The sequence below is a fragment of the Hippocampus bargibanti genome, linkage group LG08 (genome assembly GCF_051943395.1).
Source record: "Hippocampus bargibanti isolate YZ-2025 linkage group LG08, ASM5194339v1, whole genome shotgun sequence".
Classification (NCBI taxonomy): domain Eukaryota; kingdom Metazoa; phylum Chordata; class Actinopteri; order Syngnathiformes; family Syngnathidae; genus Hippocampus; species Hippocampus bargibanti.
Window position 1 is genome coordinate 18,974,413 of NC_142741.1, and position 19,830 is coordinate 18,994,242.

At 43.8% G+C, this 19,830-nt stretch overlaps 1 protein-coding gene across 2 annotated transcripts in view; it reads left to right on the forward strand.

Annotated features, from left to right (window-relative positions):
* The window catches only part of LOC148894711 (ephrin type-A receptor 6-like), a 164,456-nt gene that overhangs the window by 137,274 nt on the left and 7,352 nt on the right, over positions 1-19,830 (forward strand). For both annotated transcript variants that reach the window (XM_089003194.1, XM_089003196.1), the window contains exons 9-11: positions 1,869-1,939; positions 3,823-3,948; positions 4,519-4,704. In XM_089003194.1, the coding sequence (XP_088859320.1) occupies positions 1,869-1,939; positions 3,823-3,948; positions 4,519-4,704 (383 nt within the window). The remainder of the gene's footprint in view (positions 1-1,868; positions 1,940-3,822; positions 3,949-4,518; positions 4,705-19,830) is intronic.

The window sequence follows — 19,830 nt, forward strand, 5'->3', positions numbered from 1 at the left end:
ACGAGACTTTACTGTGTGTGTGTATATATATATATATATATATATATATATATATATATATATATATATATATATATATATACAGAGAAAGAGAGAGAGAGAGAGAGAGAGAGAGAGAGAGAGAGAGAGAGAGAGAGAGAGAGAGAGAGAGAGAGAGAGAGAGAGAGAGAGAGAGAGAGAGAGAGAGAGAGAGAGAGAGAGAGAGAGAGAGAGAGCGAGAGAGAGAGAGAGAGAGAGAGAGAGAGAGAGAGAGAGAGAGAGAGAGAGAGAGAGAGAGAGAGAGAGAGAGAGAGAGACAGAGAAATTCTGATAAAATGACCAAACCATCTACATACCATGTTATTCACCAGAAATTCCCTCCTCGAGGTATATCGTGTCTGATGATATATTTTTATTACAGTTATGCACTCTGCCAGTTTAATTTGTGGCAGATTATGTCTTTAATGGCATGAACAGATTACATAACCGTGAGTCCCATGCATGTCATCACTACCGTCACATCCAAGGAGCTATACTTCGTAAGTCACTATGACCAAAAAGGCAGGTTTTGATGCTTTGCTGTCTTATTTTTTTGTTTCCCTCTCGTTACACAAACACATACTGCGCAGCAAACCACTTGATCACAATATGTAGTCCTTTTGCCCTGAGTAGGAGGGACTTTGGTCTATTTTAATGTACTTGAACAGCTTGAGGACGGTGAGAGCTTTTATGGGGCTCTTATGGAATGGAGTTTTTGCAAGAGCAAATGACATGTGAGGAGGCGGACCTTGCTTTTTTCAAAACTTCCTAAAATTTTAATGTGTCATTGTGCATAACACATCCAAAAGATAACAACAAGCTGAAGTTTTTTGTTTACATTCTGTCATTAAATTCATGCTCCAACTTCTTTTTTCCTCATTTTCCACTTCAATTCTTGGGTGACCTCTGCTATATGGTGATGTGACTGGCGAGGATGTTGAGGCAAGAGAGGAGTGGTTTGACTCCCCGTTATGCTTTGATTGGTGCTCTGGGAAAAGTACTTAAATTGAAGTTCCTGTTTTTGAGTGCTTATGTAAATGTGAGTGTGTCCTGCAAAAATCTCCTCTCATAACAAGTATTTGTGTCAGTGTCAGCGTGTGCGGACTGGACATGAAAGCCCGTCAGGGAGAAAGCGAACCAGGTGGATAAAGGGGATCAGAGGGAAGGACTGGAAACTACTGATAACGGCATAAGCCGCCATTTCTTTAATGAATAGCTTGACCCCATCAACAGAGGTCAACAATGGCTTTCCAAATCCCCATATTCTTCTTCTTCTTCCCTTGTCTGTGTCACCTGCCATGTTATCGACGTTGTCCATCGGTGTCCGGGACCCCACAGACTTAACTCAGTCTAAGCACAAGCTGGCAACCTGTGGCTCAGAGCACCCTGACACTACTGTTTACCCAGATTATGTAAAATTGCACTCAGATTTCGCTCTGACGCAGTAGCTATTCACCCAGAATGATCAATGCACCTTTCACACTACATCCTCACATCTCTTCACATGGTACACTCAAAAGCTCAATATCAGCATGTGGCTGTAAAATAAGCAGCAACCAAGTCTGTTCTCTTTTAAGTGATGGACATATCTCAACTTTGTTTAAATGACTTTTTCAAAACTCCATCCACACTAAGCTTCCCACTGAAAAAAATGATACATTTAATTGAACTTATTAAACATCCATCCAGCCTCCCACTATTATTTGAATATTACATACCTGCATCATAGAATTCTCAGTGGAGCTCTAACTCTGTATTTAACTGGCTATTTATCATCTTTAATTTTATACTGTGTGCAAAAAAAGCTAAATTGGAAGCCTTGGACTTCATTTAATGTGTGTATTTTGCAGGTGTCAGTGGTACATCAAGGCCAAGATGACCTCTGAGGATAAGAGGAGGACCGATTATCAGAACGGACCTGGTAAATGAATCGACAAATCTAATTTGTTTTAATATTCATAACTAACGTGAGCGTAATCTGACATGGAAGTTCTGAGATGGCCTGCGGTTCTATCCAAGTCAGAAGAGCAGCACACAGAACACAGACATTATGTCCAATAAATTCAATACGGAAATATATATAACTGATTTACAAACGCAGCCGTGCTTCTACATCAATGTGTTTAAAGTTGTCGTCGCCTGTGGTGAAAAGCTGCATCTTACCAGCGAGAGGTTTTATTTTTTTGACTTTGTTTTGAAATATTATTTCAGTTTGTCATTTGGCTATACATGATCAGGGCAACACATTGCAATGCAACTCATCTTGCGTATTTCTACACTGATGCACACAACAACAGCAAACCCTTACCATCATTGTCTTTTTGAGACAAACCAATCAATCAATTTATTAATTTCATCAAATATTGATCATTTGTTTCCATCAAGTAGATCAAATATCCTTTCATAAAGCCACATTCTCTCCTTTTATTTTTTGCCCATTCTCATTGTATGGTCATGATACAGCAGTAGACGTCAATTTTCTTCTTCTCTTTGTTTATTGGTGGTTGCACAAAACAAATTATGGTAACATGTCAAGCCTCAAATAGTTTTTTTTTCAAATTTATATATATTTGCACATACTGCTCATACGAGTGACAAACTGTAATCAGTTGGCAATTTGTCCCAGACAGTTAATTTCTCAATGTGGCTCAGCGTGCAGCAAGCCAAGTTAGGCTAGTTGTACTGTATATAATGACCCACCAGGTCCTTGCAGATGGTACAGTGATGGGGTCCGGAAAAAAAAAGCATAATGCATGACAGTTTGCATTATCGCCACCCACAAGACGGGAGAGGAACAGAATGTGGTTTATTTAATGAAGTGGCCATCGCAAACCTTTGATGTCTATTATCCCTACTCGAAATGAAGTATTGAGAAGATGAGAAAAAAGTCCTTGTCTTGTTTCGTGCATCACAGAGAACCAATAGCATTTTTTATTGTATTTTTTGTGATGCTGTATCGATCATCCGCATCGAAGCAAGGCTTGTCTCTGGCTTCCCTCCTGCAGGCAGTCAGGCTGTGCTAAAGATTTGGTGACTTGCTCAAGGACACTTGTGCAGCATGGAAGCTTGCAGTTAAGCAATGCTTAAACAGGGTTATGAAAGTTCAGTATTACAGTCAAGATGTTTCTAGACGTTATCAGATGATAACTTAATTGCTTTCCAGAGATTTTCAATGTGATATTTTTTCTCTATGGTGTAGTTCCTGTTTTTTTAATTGATTTTTTAATTGCTCAAGATTTGAATTATTTTAATTATTACTATTGTTATTTTTGAAATGATAATCTCTGTTTAATCACATTCACCCTTCGATTATGTAACATGTAGAAATACATAAATAAATAATAAAGAAAATAAATAACAAAAAGCCACTAAAGGTAACTGAATTTCTGGCCGTGACTCGAGGATGTGCACACATGCGATCCAATGAAGGTCAAATTACATGCAAAACAGGGTCGGATATATCGATAGTCCCGGTTATATCGATATTTTTTCGGACTCCCTTGAATATCGATATAACGAGACTTTACTGTACATACATAGATACATACATACATACATACATACATACATACATACATACATACATACATACATACATACATACATACATACACACATACACACACGCATGCACGCACCCACGCACGCACGCACGCATGCACACACGCACACACACGCACACACACACACACACACACACACACACACACACACACACACACACACACACACACACACACACACACACACACATCAAGATTAGTCCACCACTGCAATCTACTTTTTCTCATTCAACCTCTGCAGTTCCTTTCCCTGGGATTAAGACCTATGTGGACCCCGACACTTATGAAGACCCCACGCAGGCCATCCATGAGTTTACCAAGGAGATCGACCCATCTCGGATCCGGATTGAGAGGGTGATTGGTGCTGGTATGCATACACTTCAAGCTTTCTCTGTCATTGCTTCATGTAAGCATGGTTTATGGTCTTCTTGATTCACATTTGCTTTATGGGGGATTGTCTGCTGTTCTTCATAACACACATACTTAAGAATCCAATGTTGCCGATGTTCTGTACACGCTAAAGATAATACTGTACATCTTATCATTCAAAATGGTAATGATGTGGACAGGCACGTGTCGAAGTTACATTGACCGGTAAAAAGATTTACAGAGAATGATAAAAGTATGTTGCCTTGTGGGGGTAGAGAGACATGACTTGAACTGGTCCAAGTCAATCAGGTGTAAATTGCAACACTGCCCCCAGGTGGAGCTAAAAGGCACCCGTTGGTTAAAGTGAGTTGGATTGGATTGGATTGGATTGGATTTGCCTTCTGCCATATGAACACAGTATCCATAGCGTTGTGCCTATCAGTACATGTCATTGATATAATCAATAGATAAACCATTTTACAGCTGTAAAAAAAATAATAATTTTCAGAACATTTCGGTCAAAATAGATCACACTTCCTTCAGATATTCGGGTTTTTTTTCACTTTAGGTGAGTTTGGAGAGGTGTGCAGTGGTCGCCTGAGAACACCCGGTAAGAAGGAGATAGCTGTGGCAATAAAGACACTGAAAGGTGGCTACATGGAACGTCAGAGGCGGGATTTTCTGCGAGAGGCTTCTATCATGGGGCAGTTTGATCACCCCAACATCATCAGGCTCGATGGTGTCGTCACAAAAAGTACGATAGCCAACCACACTTGCAGATCACAGTCACACTTTTTAGATATAGTACCTATAAGCAAAATACACAATACCCAAATCAGAGTTAAAACAGCAAAATGTTGTCTTTTGTGTTTACAGTCTATTCATAGTACCACGATAATTCCCTCAATTGTAAATGCACAATCAATCACAGAATTTCTTACAGTATTTCAATGCAAAATGTAGGGTTCACTGATACTCAACTCTGATAAAGGCTGTTTGCTCCCAGTCATTTGGTTGTTTTTTTAGGCCCGATAATTGTTTTTTGCACCTTTCTTGCTGTTTTATCCTGATTTATACATGCCCGTTAAATCATCTGTGTACTGTTTTGTTTTGGTTGTGAAGTTTATATGTTTGTTGTGTGCAAGACTGTTGTATAAATATAATGTGAGCATTATACATAGATTATCCTCTGGTGTACGCATAAGTGTGTATGTAGCGCCAAGTGTCATTTTTACACAGGAGTAAATTTTATGATGACAAAGTGTGTGCGTGTGTGTGTGTGTGTGTGTGTGTGTGTGTGTGCGTGTGTGCGTGCGTGCGTGTGTGCGCGCGTGTGTGTGTGTGTGTGTGTGCGTGTGTGTGTGTGTGTATCGTTATCGTGCATGTATAAGGAACTGTAACTTGCTCAGGACAGTTCTTTGATGGGGCTCATCCAGCGCAACATATGGTTATTTTTATACTGGCTGTAGAAACGTTTTGAATGCAAGTTTTTCAATTCGGGGAAAAAAGTTCATCTCACAACATTCTTTATCTCATCAAATATTTGACTCTATATATTTGAAAAACTATTCCACCTTTCATTATCTGCCGTGTTTATTCCAAATTTGAAATGTTGGGCAAGATTAAAAACACTCACGGGGTTTGATTTACCAAAATCTCACATAGCAGGAGCTCAATCACATTTTCATCACTGTAAAAGATTGCTCGTACACATGGTAGCAGGTGTAAAAGAGGGCTGTGTTTAAAAACTAAGAGGGTTTGCACTTTAAAGGTTTTCTCAGAGGAACAAAAGCACCACAAGTGCAAAATGAAGTTTGAAGTGAATTGAAAGTGTTGGGAAAGGATCCAAGCAAATATTGTGGAGTTACAGAAAATAAAGCGATTGCCCTGATCATTTCGGGGGTGCCAGTGACTGAACAAAGCCTTGCTTTATTTGGTATAAGATATCCTGAATGGTTGTGGACTGAATGCACAGGTACACAATGTTCCCATTATGTACAGCACAGGTGTCAAAGTCAAGGTCTGGGGGGCAAATGTGGCCCGCCACATCATTTAATTAGGCCCGTGAAAGCAAATCAAACTTGTGAAATTACATGATGCTTGTTAAAGTCAAAATTAAAATTCCAAATTGTCCCATTTAAATAATATTAGTCATTAGTTTAGACTTTGAATTTTCAATTTTATAACTACCGTATTTTCTGGTGTATAGGGTGCACCAGAGTATAAGGCGCACACCCAATGAATGGTGTATTTTTAAACTTTTTCCGTATACTGTATATACTGTAAGTTGGTAGCTGCTCACAGTAGTTGCGTGACCTGTTGTGGCTCAATATGACTTCACATATAAGGTGCACCGACGTATAAGGCGCAGGATCATCTTTGGAATAAAATCAAGGTTTTTTGGTGTGCCTTATCCAATAGAAAATAGAGTAGTTATTCATGAATTTGTTGTGCGCTTTATATGTAATATGTGGATGGGATTAAACATTCTAATGGTTTCCCCAAATTCATTACGACCCCCGAGAGAAAACCGTAATTACAATGTGGCCCACCGCAAAAAGTGACTTTGACACCGTTGATGTACAGTATAACATTGTGTGTAAAATTTGGGGTGGTGCACCTGCAAAACTGTTCTGGGAGTGGCCAGCCTCAGTTGTCAGAAATGGGAGGAAATGTTGAAAAAAATGTTGCAAGGAGTTTTGTCATACTTGTAAGTGCTATGGCATGACTCCTTGTTGTGACTGTTGGATGTTTGGGATCTTTAGTGAGCAGACTAATTGTTCAAAACCTACTTTCATGTTCTCCTCCGAGAATATTTTTCAAATGTGAAATTTATGTCACCAGATGAAAAGTGCCATTGAAGAGTGTCTATCAATAGTGTCAGATACGTATCTCAGAAAATGAATCCTGTCTGACATTAAAATTGGGGGAGTACGCCATTGAAAAAAAATGTACTTTTCACTTTTTGGATTGCACACATAATACAGTCCAGTCAGGCACAATTTCTAGGCAGAAGGACTCATCGGTCCTTTCCTCAAAATATCCCCTTTTCTGTCAGTCTATCTGTCTGTCTGTCTGTCTTAATTAGTCCCTCCATATGTCAGTCTCTCCATCTGTTGTTGTTCTTTGGAGACTAATTATGGTGGGTATTGTGCTGTGACTGACACCCATACCTGCACTGAAATAACAGGTGACACACTCGACTGGAAAACAGGTGTGTTTGTTTTTGTTAGGCTTTTTCTTTCAGGGGCGGACAGGCGGTGGGTGCTCATGAACTGTACTACAGAACTTTGATGGTACAGAGCTTCCTAACTAGTCCTGCTCAGTCAAATGATGAAACACAAAATACAGAAAATATAAATACCCTTTTTCTTTGATCTAAATAATTTGACCTTCATTGGATCGCATGTGTGTAACAGGACAGAGCGGCTCTGCACATCTTAGAGTTGCGGCCAGAAATTCGGATACCTTTAGTGGCTTTTTTTTATCGTGACTTGAGGGAGACAAAGTTGAGCTATCTTGACGCATCTACGAACCGTTTCAGGAGAGGTAGGTCAGTTGCAGATTTGCACGAGGGAGATGTGCAGAGTTGTAGTGACTACAGAGGAATAAAGTTGATGAGATCTGCTAGATCCTCTTCAGTTTGCCTACCGGGCAAACAGGTCTGTGGAGGATGCAGTCAACGTCGGACTGCACCACACCCTCGACCACCTTGACAACACAGGAACCTACACAAGGATCCTGTGGACTACAGCTCTGCGTTCAATACCATCATCCTAGAACTCCTCATCCCCAAACTTCTCAGCTTGGTGTGTCCCCTACGATCTGCCAGTGGACCCTCAACTTTCTGACAGGACGGATGAAACAGGTCAGACTGGGAAATATATCATCCACAACGACTGCACCTCAACGCACCCAGCTGTCAAATTCATAAAGTTCGCAGACGACACCACGGTCATCGGTCTCATCAAAGACGGCGACGAGTCTGCGTACCGACAACAAGTGGAGCAGCTGGAGCTCTGGTGCAGCCGTCACAACCTGGAGCTGAACACGCTCAAGACAGTTGAGATGATCGTGGACTTCAGGAAACATCCATCACCACAGCTACCCCTCACACTATCCAACTGCCATGTGTCAACCGTTGAGACCTTCAAGTTCCTGGGAATCACAGTCTCCCAGGACATGAAGAGGGAGGTCAACACCAACTCTATCCTGAAAAAGGCCCAACAGAGAATGTACTTCCTGAGGCTGCTAAAGAAGCATAGCCTGCCACAGGAGGTGCTGCAACATTTCTACACGGCTGTCATCGAATCCATCCTGTGTTCTTCCATCACCGTTTGGTTCGGGACCGCCACAAAAATGGACAAAATCTGACTTCAACGGACAGTTAGGACGGCGGAAAAAATCATTGGCACCGCCCTAACCACTCTCGAGGACTTGCACACTGCAAGAATCCAAACTAGGGCGCGGAAAAATCCTACTGGACCCTCCGCACCCTGCCCACCACCTTTTCCAGCTACTCCCCTCAGGCTGGCGCTACCGATCCATGCGCACCAAATCCAGCAGACATTTAAACAGCTTCTTCCCCCAACCCATTAACTCTTTGAACTCTTTCAACAGTAGCCAAAATGGAACTGTATAGTGCCACTTAGCAGTTTTTTTGACGATGATACTAGTGCAGCGTGTTCTACCGGAAAAAAATTCCTTGTGTGTTCTACATACTTGGCAATAAAGATGATTCTGATTCTGATGAGCCATACAGTGCAATGAAACTATGGGAAAGAGTGGTTGAAGCTAGACTAAGAGCAGAAGTGAACATTTGTGAGCAGCAGTATGGCTTCATGCAAAAAAAGAGTACGACAGATGCAGTGTTTGCTTTAAGAATGCCGAGAAGTACAGAGAAAGCCAGAAGGAATTGCACTGTGTCTTTGTAGATCTGGAGAAAGCGTATGACAGGGTGCCCAGAAAAGCTGTGGTATTGCATGAGGAAGTCTGGAGTGACAGAAAAGTATGTCAGAGTGGTGCAAGACATGTCTCATGACTGTAAGAGTTGTGAGGTGTGCTGTCGGTGTGAATTCAAGGTGGAGGTGGGACTCCACCAGGGGTCAGCTCTGATCCCCTTCTTATTCGCTTTGGTGATGGACAGGCTGACAGACGACGTTAGACAAGAATCTCCTTGGACCATGATGTTTGCAGATGACATTGTGATCTTTCGCGAGAGCAGGGAACAGGTGAGGGAGAAACTAGAGATGTGTTTGTATGCACTGAAAAGGGGAGGAATGAGACAGAGCAAGCGAGACGGAATATATGTGTGTGAATGAATGAGAGGGATCCAAGTACAAGAGTGATGCTAAAGGGAGAAGAGATAAAGAAGGTGGATGATTTTAAGTACTTGGGGTCAACTGTCCAGAGCAATGGAGAGTGTGGAAAAGAGGTGAAAAAGCGTATACAGGCAGGCTGGAACGGCTGGAGAAAAATGTCTGGTGTAATATGTGATAGAAGGGTTTCAGCCAGGATGAAAGGAAAGGTGTATAAAACTGTGGTGAGACCAGCCATGATATTTGGACTGGAGACAGTGCCACTGAAGGAAAGACAGGAAGCAGAGCTGGAGGTAGCAGATATGAAGATGTTGAGGTTTTCTTTGGGATTGACCAGGTTGGATAGGAGTATATCAGAGGGACAACTCATATTAGAGGCTTTGGAGAGAAAGTCAGAGAGGCCAGACTGAGATGGTTTGGACATGTCCAGAGGAGAGTATGACTATATCGGGAGAAGGATGCTGAGCCTTGAACTGCCAGGCAGGAGACCGAGAGGAAGACCAAAGAGGAGGTTTATGGATGTCGTCAAAGAGGACATGAAGGTAACTGGTGTGAGAGAAGAGGATGCACAAAACTTGGTTAGATGGAGGACACTGATTCGCTGTGGCCACCCCTGAAGGGAAAAGCCGAAAGGAAAAGAAGAAGAGGTCAGTTGCAGATTTGTGGCAGGGCTTGGAACCGATGCCTGTCAAATAGCTATTTGCTATTTAATGGACTGACAATTGATGCCTCCTATTTTTGTTTTATTTTCAAAGTTGAGATGTCACAACACAGTTCGATGACACAGGACAGAGCTTTTAGTGCCATCTTGTTGAATGAATGAGTTTGCCTGTTTTTTTTCTTTCAAAAAAAATAGCTGTGTCTTTATTTATTATTCATTCACTTTCCGCACCACTTTCTCCTCACTGGGGTTGCAAGAATGCTGGAGCCTATCCCAGTCATAATCAGGCATTGGTCAGGAGATGCCCCGAACTGAATGCCAGCCAATCGCAGGGCATACAGAGATGAACAACCATTCATGCTCACACTTGCACGTGTAGTGTTTCATCTACCTGCCATCGATGAAAAGGTTTCTTCAGCCGTCATCTGTACTTCTTTGAAGGTGTCGGATGTTTCGCTTCTTATCCAAGAAACTTCGTCAGCAAAGTACTTACTGGTAGTTTATATATATATATATATATATATATATATATATATATATATATATATATATATATATATATATATATATATATATATATATATATATATATATATATATATATATCCCTACTGTCCAGACACGGCGTTGCCGGACTCTGCTATAATAATATAATGTGCGATCATAATATATCATAGCAGCGCCCGGCACCGCCATGTCTGGACAGTAGGGATATATATATGTAACGGAGTTGTGCGCTTAGATTATTAAATTATGAAGGAAGTGACGCAACGGCGCACAGTGTGGCACTATGTCCCGCCCATAGTTTCCAGAACAATCTCGAGGAGATTCAGGGTGAGTCGCAATTTTCTGTTGGTCTTGATTAACGCGCATTTTCATGACAATATCTTATTTTGTTTCCCCTTTTGTACTGTCTAGTGTTATCTAATTAGTTCCCTTATTCATTTCGAGTCCAGATTACTTTTTGTGTCATTATTTACTTCACGTTTTGTCGAGTGGAACTTTGGAGCATATGCGCTTTTCTATCGCAGTTAATCACAAGACGAAACCCATGCGACTTCACCCATCCCATCTGCCATACTGTGTTGCAGGTAATAATTGTTTCATTTCGTTTTTATTGAACAATATTTAGTTTCCGTAGTGTAGTGGTTATCACGTTCGCCTCACACGCGAAAGGCCCCTGGGACGTACTTCAAGTCAAAGTCATATGCTGCCAACTTCGACACCCACCTCTGCTCGCAGGCATCTAGTTTGGGCTTCGTCAGGATATATGTCAAGGGGTTGTTGTCAGACCATGCAGTAAAATGTCTGCCTTTTAGCCAGTGGGAAAACTTGTCACATACGGCCCACTTTAAAGCAAGAAATTTGAGCCGATGTGCAGGGTAGTTCAATTGGGCTCGTGACAGCGTTTTACTCGCAAATGCCACTGGTCTCGCAACCTTGTCATCAGGCTGAAGCTGGGAGAGGACAGCTCCAATGCCGTCAAACGATGCATCGACTGCAAGGATGAAAGGTTTCTCAAAGTCAGGGTGGGCCAACGTTACACTGTTTGACAGATCGTGCTTCAGAGTCTCGAAGGCAGTTTGACATTCAGTGGTCCAGTCCGCCGGTGTCAACTTCACATGACGATGCATCCGATGTGGGTTTCGACCTGCGTCTGGCCTTACCACGGGTTTTCTGGCCTGAAAGGAGCTTGAAAAGGGGCTTGGCCTTGATGGAGCAGTCCTCAATGAAGTGCTGATAATACAACACCATTCCCAAGAAAGATCTAATTTTCTTCTGCGAGGGAGTGAGGCCATCACTGTCCATTAGGTCTGGTACCTGTACACTGTTTATCGCTTCCACCTTTTCAGGGTCTGTCCGTAACCCTGACTCTGAGACAACATGGCCAAGGAACTTCACAGATCTCCGAAGAAAGTGACACTTCTTCGGAGCAAGCCTCAGATTATGGTTCTTCAAGCGGGAGAAAACCATCTCCAATCGCTCAAGCGCAATCTCTTCTGTCGGACCAAAGACCATGAGATCGTCAAGATAGCACAGGAGGCTGGTGAAGTTCTTGTCCCCGAAAATGGAAAGCATCATCCGCATGAATGTAGCTGGGCTGTTCGAAAGGCCTTGTGGCATCCGGTTATATTCATGTAGGCCAAATGGGGACGAGAAGGCGGGGTACTTCTTATGGTCCTCAAACAGGGGCACATTATAAAATCCCGAGGTGAGGTCCATGGTGGAGAAGAAGACATTTCCTCCAAGTGCGGCAAGAGCGTCAGCCTGATGGGGCAATGGGTGAGCATCGCGCTGTGTCCTCGCATTTAGCCATCTGAAATCCGTGCAGATGCGCAACTCCCCATTCTTCTTCCACACTAAGACCAATGGAGATGCATATTCACTCGCGGATTTCCGAATAATGCCTTTTTCTTCCATCTCATTGAGAGTCATTCTCAGCTTTTCATATTGACTTGGTGGCACTCTTCGATAAGGCAGGCGGAATGGTCTCTCATCCACGAGGTGTATCTTGTGCACAAATTCAGAGGCCTCTCCACAGTCCATCTTGTTCCGTGAAAATACTGCTTCATATCTCTCAATGAGTTGGAAAAGTCTGTCCCTCCACGTATCGGAGACAGCACATGCATCCAAGTCCAGATCATGTAGTCCAAGCTTGTCCAGTGCTATTTTGTTGTCTTCTTTAGACACATTGGCCAGCAGCTGGCAGACAGCATTGTTGCACATCTCAGCCCAACACATAACGTCCCCATGCATAACACCTCATTCCCACATGACACGCCCATTGACACAACAACACAAAGTCTTGACTCATCACAAGTTCTGATACTACCGCACAGGAAAGTTCGCGAACCCCCGACTTTCAAGGGTGACCACACTGATCAAATGAATGTAGATGAGTGGGAAGACCTAATGAGGAACTACATAAGGAGAGCAAAAGTAGCTCCTGAGCATCAGGCAGAGGAAATCCTCATGAACGTCAGCGGTAGAGCTAAAGATGTTGTCAAGGTTAGCAGAAGAAACAGTGGAGTTGATGTAACCCAGAACCCAAATGCCATCTATAGCCTTCTTCGCAAGCATTTTTCTACTGCCCCTTGTTCACCTCTCCCTCTAGCAGACTTTTACACCACGCTGCCCAGGGATAAGGAGGCCCCATATGACTACTGGTTGAGGCTGAACAACGCAGCTGAAGTTGCCACCAATCGTCTCAAAGAACAGGGCAGAGATTTCGACTGTTCTTCCCTCGACGTAACACGGATGTTTATTAAAAATTGTCCATCCAAAGATCTTTCCATGACATTTAGGTCAAAAACAGTGGATAAATGGTCGGCAGTTGAGGTCCAAGCCATCCTGGATGAGTACCAGACAGAAATGAGTCCCAGGACTGCCACTCCAGCTGCTGCGAACAGTCAACCCATTCATGTAAATAAAAGTGAAATGCTTCAGAATACAGCATGTCAGGACAACGATAAAATATCCCACTCAGCCAGGCCACCCGACTCCGCAAATCTTGAGCGTGTCATTTCCATGCTGGAAAGAGTTTTGCTGCAAGGAGCTAACAATCCCTCTGCCTCTGGTAGACGCAAGTCAAGGCTTCCAATGGTGGACGGTTTGAATAAGCTACCATGTGCTGTCTGTGCTAGCGCTGACCATTCTGCGCTTATTCACTGCCGCGAAAAGAGACTTTGTTTTCTGTGCTTTTCACCCGATCACTTCAGACGCAACTGCCCCACACAAGTGCAGCCCACAAGATCACTACTGTCGGGAAACTAATGTCTCCGCATCCAAGGGAGTATGATGCGGATGAAGTTCATGACCCTCCCAACAGTTCGACAGATGATCTTGATTCGATATTAGAGTCCCTCACTTCCAGTGTCCCCACGGAGAAGACTGTTATCTTCCAAGGCACACACAAGGTCCTGAAGTCAGATAGCTTGTTCTACACCACTGCCACTGTCGCAGGCATTTCCCTGACCGCAATGATTGACAGCGGCTCTACTGGTTGCACATTGAGTGAGTCGGCTATGGCACGATTGTTAGTGTGCAACCCTAACATCAAACGTTACTCTGCAGATGACGTTGTCATTGTAGGATGTGGTGGTCATCAGGTGACGCCTTCGGCCATATGTGATTTGGAAATAGTCGTGTACAATTGCAAGCTAGCTGTGCCCATGTTTGTGGTGCCTGGACAAACCGACGACATAATTCTTGGCAGCAATGCCATTAAGAAAATCCTTCACCTGATGCGGAAGACTGAAGGCTATTGGCGGCTCATGTCAGAGCCCGGGAGTTCGATTGATGATGACTCCCACCACTTTTTCTCACTGCTTTCCAACACAGAGAAATGGAGGGGTGGAACGATTCCTGACAAAGTTGGCACGCTGAAGTTGCACCAATGTGTGATGTTGCAACCAGAGAGTGAACATCTTGTTTGGGCTAAGCTTCCCGCCTGCGCACCAATGTCAGTTGGCAGCACGGTCATAGTTGAACCAACTCAAGCAAGGTGCAGATCCAGGAAGATTCTGGTTGGCCGGATTATCACACCGATGTGGGGCGATGGATGGCTCCCAGTGAGGGTCATCAACCCCTCGACTGAAAAAGTGGTGTTGAGAAGAAACACAAAGCTGGCAGATGTATTTCCCTGCATTGCGACAGAAGACTTGTCTGAACCTGACAACATCCAAATTATGTCCCAATCTAATGTTAAGCAGATTCCTTACTTACAGACAGTGTATTGTCGGTGTTCAAATACCTGACATGTTTCGGCGACTACTTCCGCCTTCGTCAGAGTGTCACGGATGTTGCTGTGACGCGCCATTTTCAGCTGGTGTTGCTATGAGGGCGTGACCTACCTGTCAGAACTGACAGGCAAGCCACGCCCCCCGCTGTCCGCTCGTCCCTCCAGGATGCTGCTCCAGGTAGTAGAGAGCATGTAAGCTCCCTCATCCCTGTTGATGGTCCTTGGTCCTCGCTTTCGGATTTCAATGGCCTCCCTGATCCAGCGCTGATGTTTGTTGTCTTCGGTGCGGATGACTCTGGCCTTCTCCCAGTCCATGATGTGGTTCTCTCTTTTGCAGTGGTCCGTGATGGCTGATTTATGGTGCTCCTGTTGTGCTTGTTCTTTTATTGCTCTTGTTTGGATTGTTGCCGTCTCCTTCTCGCACTCGTTCTTGTGCTCTTTTTTTCTTGTATTGAAACTCCTTCCTGTCTCCCCGATGTATGATTTATTGCATGACTTGCATGGGATTTCATATATTGAGTTACATTTGTTTTCCGGGAGTATTTTGTCCTTTGGGTGTACCAAGATTTGACGGAGAGTTGTGTGTGGTTTGACCGGTGTGTTTATGTTGTGTTTCCTCAGTGCCCTTTGTTTGCGTTCTGTGATTCCTCTTATGTACGGTAGTGTTACCATTGCTCTGTGTTATTGTTTGTTTGTTTGCTTTTTCTTTCTTCCCTGTCTTGTGTTGTTTTTGTTTTTGACCTGCTCTGCCCCTTTAGTTATTGCCCACTGGGGATATTGGCATTTTTTCAGTGCGTGTTGTATATGTTTTTCCTCCTGTGTTTTGTCTTCCGGGTCCGTGATTATTGTGGTGCGTTCATGTAATGTTCTGACGACTGACAACTTGTGAATAGTGGGGTGTTCAGATGACCATTCAGATAGTACAGGACAGACTCAAAACAGACAGGACACTCAAAAAACGCACAAATCTTACAGCACAAGACATAACCCAGCTACTTCAATTCATAGCCACATCCACATATTTCCAATACAAATACACCATATACAGACAAAAAGAAGGGTTCGCCATGGGGGACCCACTCTCTGCCATCATGTGTGGATTCTTCATGGAGGACCTGGAACAGAAAGCACTTTCAACAGCCCCGGAAATATACAAACCAACACTATGGAAACGGTATGTGGACGACATCTTGGAAAAAATCAAAACAGGACATACGCAACAGCTTACTGAACACCTCAACTCCATAGACACCACAGGCAGTATCAAGTTCACCCATGAAGAAGAAACAAACCACTCCATCGCCTTCTTGGACTTGAACATACACCACACGGACAACGGGGACATCAAAATAAAAGTACACAGGAAACCTACACATACTGACCAATATCTCCTTTGGACATCTGAACACCCCACTATTCACAAGTTGTCAGTCGTCAGAACATTACATGAACGCACCACAATAATCACGGACCCGGAAGACAAAACACAGGAGGAAAAACATATACAACACGCACTGAAAAAATGCCAATATCCCCAGTGGGCAATAACTAAAGGGGCAGAGCAGGTCAAAAACAAAAACAACACAAGACAGGGAAGAAAGAAAAAGCAAACAAACAAACAAGAACACAGAGCAATGGTAACACTACCGTACATAAGAGGAATCACAGAACGCATACAAAGGGCACTGAGGAAACACAACATAAACACACCGGTCAAACCACACACAACTCTCCGTCAAATCTTGGTACACCCAAAGGACAAAATACTCCCGGAAAACAAATGTAACTCAATATATGAAATCCCATGCAAGTCATGCAATAAATCATACATCGGGGAGACAGGAAGGAGTTTCAATACAAGAAAAAAAGAGCACAAGAACGAGTGCGAGAAGGAGACGGCAACAATCCAAACAAGAGCAATAAAAGAACAAGCACAACAGGAGCACCATAAATCAGCCATCACGGACCACTGCAAAAGAGAGAACCACATCATGGACTGGGAGAAGGCCAGAGTCATCCGCACCGAAGACAACAAACATCAGCGCTGGATCAGGGAGGCCATTGAAATCCGAAAGCGAGGACCAAGGACCATCAACAGGGATGAGGGAGCTTACATGCTCTCTACTACCTGGAGCAGCATCCTGGAGGGACGAGCGGACAGCGGGGGGCGTGGCTTGCCTGTCAGTTCTGACAGGTAGGTCACGCCCTCATAGCAACACCAGCTGAAAATGGCGCGTCACAGCAACATCCGTGACACTCTGACGAAGGCGGAAGTAGTCGCCGAAACATGTCAGGTATTTGAACACCGACAATACACTGTCTGTAAGTAAGGAATCTGCTTAACATTAGTTATCAAGTAGACAGGATGAATTTAGTACAACGATATGTCCCAATCTGTTCAGAATGCCACCGCAAGGCCAAGGTCCAAAGAAGACATCAAAATAGCACTGGACAAGCTTGGACTACATGATCTGGACTTGGATGCATGTGCTGTCTCCGATACGTGGAGGGACAGACTTTTCCAACTCATTGAGAGATATGAAGCAGTATTTTCACGGAACAGGATGGACTGTGGAGAGGCCTCTGAATTTGTGCACAAGATACACCTCGTGGATGAGAGACCATTCCGCCTGCCTTATCGAAGAGTGCCACCAAGTCAATATGAAAAGCTGAGAATGACTCTCAATGAGATGGAAGAAAAAGGCATTATTCGGAAATCCGCGAGTGAATATGCATCTCCATTGGTCTTAGTGTGGAAGAAGAATGGGGAGTTGCGCATCTGCACGGATTTCAGATGGCTAAATGCGAGGACACAGCGCGATGCTCACCCATTGCCCCATCAGGCTGACGCTCTTGCCGCACTTGGAGGAAATGTCTTCTTCTCCACCATGGACCTCACCTCGGGATTTTATAATGTGCCCCTGTTTGAGGACCATAAGAAGTACACCGCCTTCTCGTCCCCATTTGGCCTACATGAATATAACCGGATGCCACAAGGCCTTTCGAACAGCCCGGCTACATTCATGCGGATGATGCTTTCCATTTTCGGGGACAAGAACTTCACCAGCCTCCTGTGCTATCTTGACGATCTCATGGTCTTTGGTCCGACAGAAGAGATTGCGCTTGAGCGATTGGAGATGGTTTTCTCCCGCTTGAAGAACCATAATCTGAGGCTTGCTCCGAAGAAGTGTCACTTTCTTCGGAGATCTGTGAAGTTCCTTGGCCATGTTGTCTCAGAGTCAGGGTTACGGACAGACCCTGAAAAGGTGGTAGCGATAAACAGTGTACAGGTACCAGACCTAATGGACAGTGATGGCCTCACTCCCTCGCAGAAGAAAATTAGATCTTTCTTGGGAATGGTGTTGTATTATCAGCACTTCATTGAGGACTGCTCCATCAAGGCCAAGCCCCTTTTCAAGCTCCTTTCAGGCCAGAAAACCCGTGGTAAGGCCAGACGCAGGTCGAAACCCACATCGGATGCATCAAGTCATGTGAAGTTGACACCGGCGGACTGGACCACTGAATGTCAAACTGCCTTCGAGACTCTGAAGCACGATCTGTCAAACAGTGTAACGTTGGCCCACCCTGACTTTGAGAAACCTTTCATCCTTGCAGTCGATGCATCGTTTGACGGCATTGGAGCTGTCCTCTCCCAGCTTCAGCCTGATGACAAGGTTGCGAGACCAGTGGCATTTGCGAGTAAAACGCTGTCACGAGCCCAATTGAACTACCCTGCACATCGGCGACAGATCCCTTACTCCAGTCACCTGACGTAGTTGGTCAGATGAGTGACATAATTAGACAGCATTTTTGTACATCCTTGCCCGATAACCTTGTCTATTGTGCCTGTTGGTCTTTCTGTTGTCTTCCGTGTGTATGTTGCCTCACTTCTGCATAATTTAAGGGGGGTGTATGTAACGGAGTTGTGCGCTTAGATTATTAAATTATGAAGGAAGTGACGCAACGGCGCACAGTGTGGCACTATGTCCCGCCCATAGTTTCCAGAACAATCTCGAGGAGATTCAGGGTGAGTCGCAATTTTCTGTTGGTCTTGATTAACGCGCATTTTCATGACAATATCTTATTTTGTTTCCCCTTTTGTACTGTCTAGTGTTATCTAATTAGTTCCCTTATTCATTTCGAGTCCAGATTACTTTTTGTGTCATTATTTACTTCACGTTTTGTCGAGTGGAACTTTGGAGCATATGCGCTTTTCTATCGCAGTTAATCACAAGACGAAACCCATGCGACTTCACCCATCCCTTCTGCCATACTGTGTTGCAGGTAATAATTGTTTCATTTCGTTTTTATTGAACAATATTTAGTTTCTTGTGTCGTGTTTCATTTGCCCGTGAGTGTCCGTGGCTGGTTGAACTGTCCGCCAGCCATTACAAGCGCACCGCGTGTTCTGCCGAGTCTCCGCCCATGATGCGTTCAGGGACATCTTGTAAATAACAGTGAACTTGTGTTGTATTCTCTTTTTCTGTAAATAACCACTATACGATCACACGTTGTTAATTCTGTTTTGTTATCTACAATGTTTTGCATTTGAGAACAATCTCGAGGAGATTCAGGTTAATCACAAGACGAAACCCATGCGACTTCACCCATCCCTTCTGCCATACTGTGTTGCAGAAATAAAAGAAATAAAAAGACACATCCACGCGTCTCGTCTTCATTAATACGGCAGCATCGTGGAGATGAAGACAGTCACTGTTGTGACACCCGTCTCATATATACGGGCTGAACTACCAGTAAGACTTTACTTTGCTGACGAAGTTTCTTGGATAAGAAGCGAAACGTCCGACACCTTCAAAGAAGTACAGATGGCGGCTGAAGAAACCTTTTCATCGATGGACCACTCCTGTACGACTGAGAGCTTACACAGACATCTACCTGCCATGCATATTTTTAGAATGTGGGAGGAAACCGGATGATCCGGAGAAAACCCATGCACGCACAGGGAGAACATGGAAACTCAACACGGGAAGTCCAGATCTGTAATTGAACCTCGGCACTGTGAAGTTGACATGCTTGCCACTCGACTACTGGCCCACCTCTTTATTTATTATTTAAATGTTATTTTATGCTGACTAAATAGACTATATTTTATGGTCGTCGTTCACCACCTTCCTCTACATATTGTCATTTGATTTGTTT